The sequence below is a fragment of the Drosophila hydei genome, unplaced genomic scaffold (assembly GCF_003285905.1).
Source record: "Drosophila hydei strain 15085-1641.00,03,60 unplaced genomic scaffold, DhydRS2 tig00008134-arrow-pilon, whole genome shotgun sequence".
Lineage (NCBI taxonomy): Eukaryota > Metazoa > Arthropoda > Insecta > Diptera > Drosophilidae > Drosophila > Drosophila hydei.
Genome location: NW_022045843.1, coordinates 2428074 through 2431690, shown reverse-complemented (window position 1 = coordinate 2431690; position 3617 = coordinate 2428074). Strand labels below are relative to the sequence as shown.

Genomic DNA, 3617 nt, shown 5'->3' with positions numbered 1-3617 from the left:
TTTCGTATTATCACTTGAGTTTGTCGCCTCTTGGAGTCGTGTCAATTATGCGCATTTCGTTCATTTCGCCTGCCCATTGTGCGAAATTTACATTTTATTAGTTTTACATGCTCGAGGCATTAAAATTATTTACGATCCCAAATATTGTCGGTTGTAAATAATTTCGCTGGCACGTGGAAAACACACTCACACACGCACACACATGGCCCACAATCATTAATTGTAAAATGTAACGGTCACTGCTTGACCTTTTCCTAATTAGTGGCACATTGTTCCGGATCTATATCCGCATCTACACATACCTCCCCCTCCCTACCTATGCCTAGCGACCTATGACTGGACACGCGCCTTTTTAAATGTTTTTCAAGTCTGTTGCGATTTCGTAAATGGATCGACGACAGACAATCGTTCCACTTAGCCATAGAACAAATATAAGCTGATAAGAATATAAAAATTGAAAACGAGCTGACATTTTTGTTAAAGAGAGCTCGACTAGGGGATGATCTATAAGTCAATACGAATTATGCTAGAATATATATAACATATTATACATATTAGATTCCTATATAGATTCAAGGACTCTTACCCTTACCATTATGCATATACATTCATCAATTAAAAAAGTCATAATACCCATTAGACGTTGCCTACAGGGTATACAAGCTTTGCTAATATTTCGAGCACCGCTCAGTCTCTTGAATCAGTTAAGATTTACAGTTGTCTCCCGCTAGACGTCGTCTTGTTCGTTGTTCTATTGGAAAATGTGCACCGAGGGTATCAACTACTATGAGAAGGAGCTAGACATAGGTCGAGTTATAGCCGAGGCACAGCTGGAAGACTGCGATGAGGCGCTCAATATATGCGATCTGAGCACTGTGGAACGCAAATTTGAGTTGTGGCAAAAGCAGCTGCCACGCATCAAGCCCTACTATGCAGTCAAGTGCAACGATGAGCCACGAATCGTGCAAACTTTGGCTGACCTCGGCGTGGGCTTCGATTGTGCGTCGAAGAACGAACTGAAACTGGTCTGCATAATTAGTATAAAATATAGATAATATAGAATATGTAGAGTATAGTAAATTAATTATGGTAAACTAATTTCAATTAATTACAAATCATTTTATTATGTTTCTGATATATTTAAATAGCTTCTCAATATATAGATATATTTATATACCAAAATAGTTTTCATATTTATTATTTAATTATATTATAATATATTTCAATTGATGATCATTGATTGAGATATGTATTATAATTATACATAGACTAATTCATATTAATAAATCTGATTTATTACTTAATAGGTTCTCGACTATGGCGTCTCGCCCGATCGCATCATCTTTGCCAATCCCTGCCGTCCAATCAGCCACTTGAACTACGCCCAGCAGCAGAAGGTGCTGAAAGGCACCGTGGACAATGAATTTGAGATTTACAAGCTGCACAAACACTATCCCAATTCCAAGTGTGTATTGTCTTCAATCTCTCTCTCTCTCTTTTTATATAAATATATATATTTTTTTAACAGTATCATCGTTCGCTTTAAGTCTGAGGCAAAGGCCGCTCAATGCCCGTTGGGCGATAAATTCGGTTGCGATGCGGACATTGATGCCTCAGCACTGATGCTGCTAGCAAAATCTCTTGATTTGACAGTGAGTCACAGAAAATTGTTATAGATTATATATGTGGTAGCTTAAACATAGAAATAGGCAAAGTTTTATATAAAAACATGCATTAGAAATAGAAAAACTAAGACAATTTATTGTCAATTTGATAATCAGACTGATCAGGATTGAAGTAAATATGTTGCCTAAAGTATATATAGTCGTGATCAGCAATGTAAATTTATTTTTACTTCAACTTCCAGGTAACAGGCACTAGTTTTCACGTTGGCTCCGGCTGCTCCGAACTGGAGGCCTATGAACGCGCGATCAAGAAGGCAAAAAACCTTTTCAAGTTTGGTCAACTCTTGGGCTACGATCTGCACCTCCTGGACATTGGCGGCGGCTTTCCAGGCAGCGATGATGAGCACTTTATAAAGGTGCGTACAGTCTGATAGATTGCAAATATTATCGAATATATCTGAATGCATATACAGTTGGCTGGCACAGTGAACAGTGCAGTGCAAAAGTATTTTGCCGACGAACGTATTGAGATAATCGCCGAACCAGGTCGCTTCTTTGTGGCAGCGGCATATACACTGGTCTGCAAGATTCATGCCAAGCGCGAGGTGCGCAATGCCGCCGGCAAGCTGGACACTGTTATGTACTATTTGAACGATGGCGTCTATGGCTCCTTCAATTGCGTATTTTACGACCATCACACGGTTACAGTGGAGCACTATTTGGTAAGAACAACCATGGAATAATATCTCATCATATTTCATATCATATCATATCTTAGGCTGACGACCATCTGCCCACATTCAAGAGCTTAATCTGGGGCCCCAGCTGCGATGCTCTGGACAAGGTTTGTTTTATTCACTCTGCATATAATCTGTACATATACATATATATTTCAATTCAATTTCAGATTTCTGAAAATTTACGTTTACCCTACTTGAAGCGTGGCGATTTGCTGGGTTTTCCAAATATGGGCGCCTATACAGTGCCCATAGCCAGCGCCTTTAACGGGTTCCCCTTGCCCAAGGCTCTCTTTTTTAAGGCCGTATGACTAAATAAACAAGATATCTGTGTGTTAGTAACCAATATGATTTTTTATTCATTATAATTGCTCCATTGAGAACTTAGGATATGTTTGCTTTAATACTCTCTCTGCCAAGTTCTACAACAAAGGCAATGGAACTGCTCCATGGATTCACTTTTACTTAATTTTGTATAATTTTTTTTTGTTAAATTTTTCAAAATATTTTGAAAAGAACAGCTAACACCAAAACTGACCCGAATTGGGATTTTCAGCGCATTCTTTTGAAAATATTTTCTTTTTGGGAAAATATATATATATATATACATATGTATATATATATATATATATATAGAGATTTTGATAAAGATTTGCGTAGAATAACGTCCGCCAGTTGGTTAACTGACCCAACCGAAACTGTCGCACGTTAGTTTGGGCAATATAAAATAGGTATATGCATGTATACATATATATATATATATATATATAACTTAGATCAAATACAATTCAATAGAGTTTCACATATTAATATCAAAAAATCAAATCAAAAAACAATTTCAAAAATTGTATTCTCTTAATATCAAAAATTCTTGCTCATGCTCAAAAGTAGTTCTATAAAATTGTGTTTTTGCTCTGATATGTTGGTTGATATGGTATAACGATTATTTGTATATATGTGTATATAATAATTGATATCGTGTATATGCGCTTATCGCTTTCTCTTCATGTTGATCTCTTGCCAGCTCGCTTATGCTTGCATATAAAGAGTACAAACTACTTATTTCATAATCAGTTCTTGGTGATTGATGCAAATATTATTATTTTCTTCTTCTTTCGTTTGAACGCGTACAATTTTCCATTTCTCATTAGTGTTATAATTATCATTATTATAAGATAGTTTTACATATACATATAGAGTTAGTAATTCTTTGGTAAATAATTCAAATAGTGGAAAAATTTCGACTAGGTTTTCT

At 36.1% G+C, this 3617-nt stretch overlaps 1 protein-coding gene across 1 annotated transcript; it reads left to right on the top strand.

The window, feature by feature from the left end:
* Positions 1–715: 715 nt before the first annotated feature.
* Positions 716–2702, top strand: LOC111604126 (ornithine decarboxylase 1-like). Its single transcript, XM_023322043.1, has 7 exons — positions 716–1025; positions 1308–1465; positions 1529–1652; positions 1868–2041; positions 2099–2347; positions 2404–2469; positions 2533–2702. The coding sequence occupies exons 1-7, from the start codon at positions 762–764 to the stop codon at positions 2671–2673; spliced, it is 1176 nt and encodes a 391-aa protein (XP_023177811.1). The 5' UTR covers positions 716–761; the 3' UTR covers positions 2674–2702.
* Positions 2703–3617: the final 915 nt, after the last annotated feature.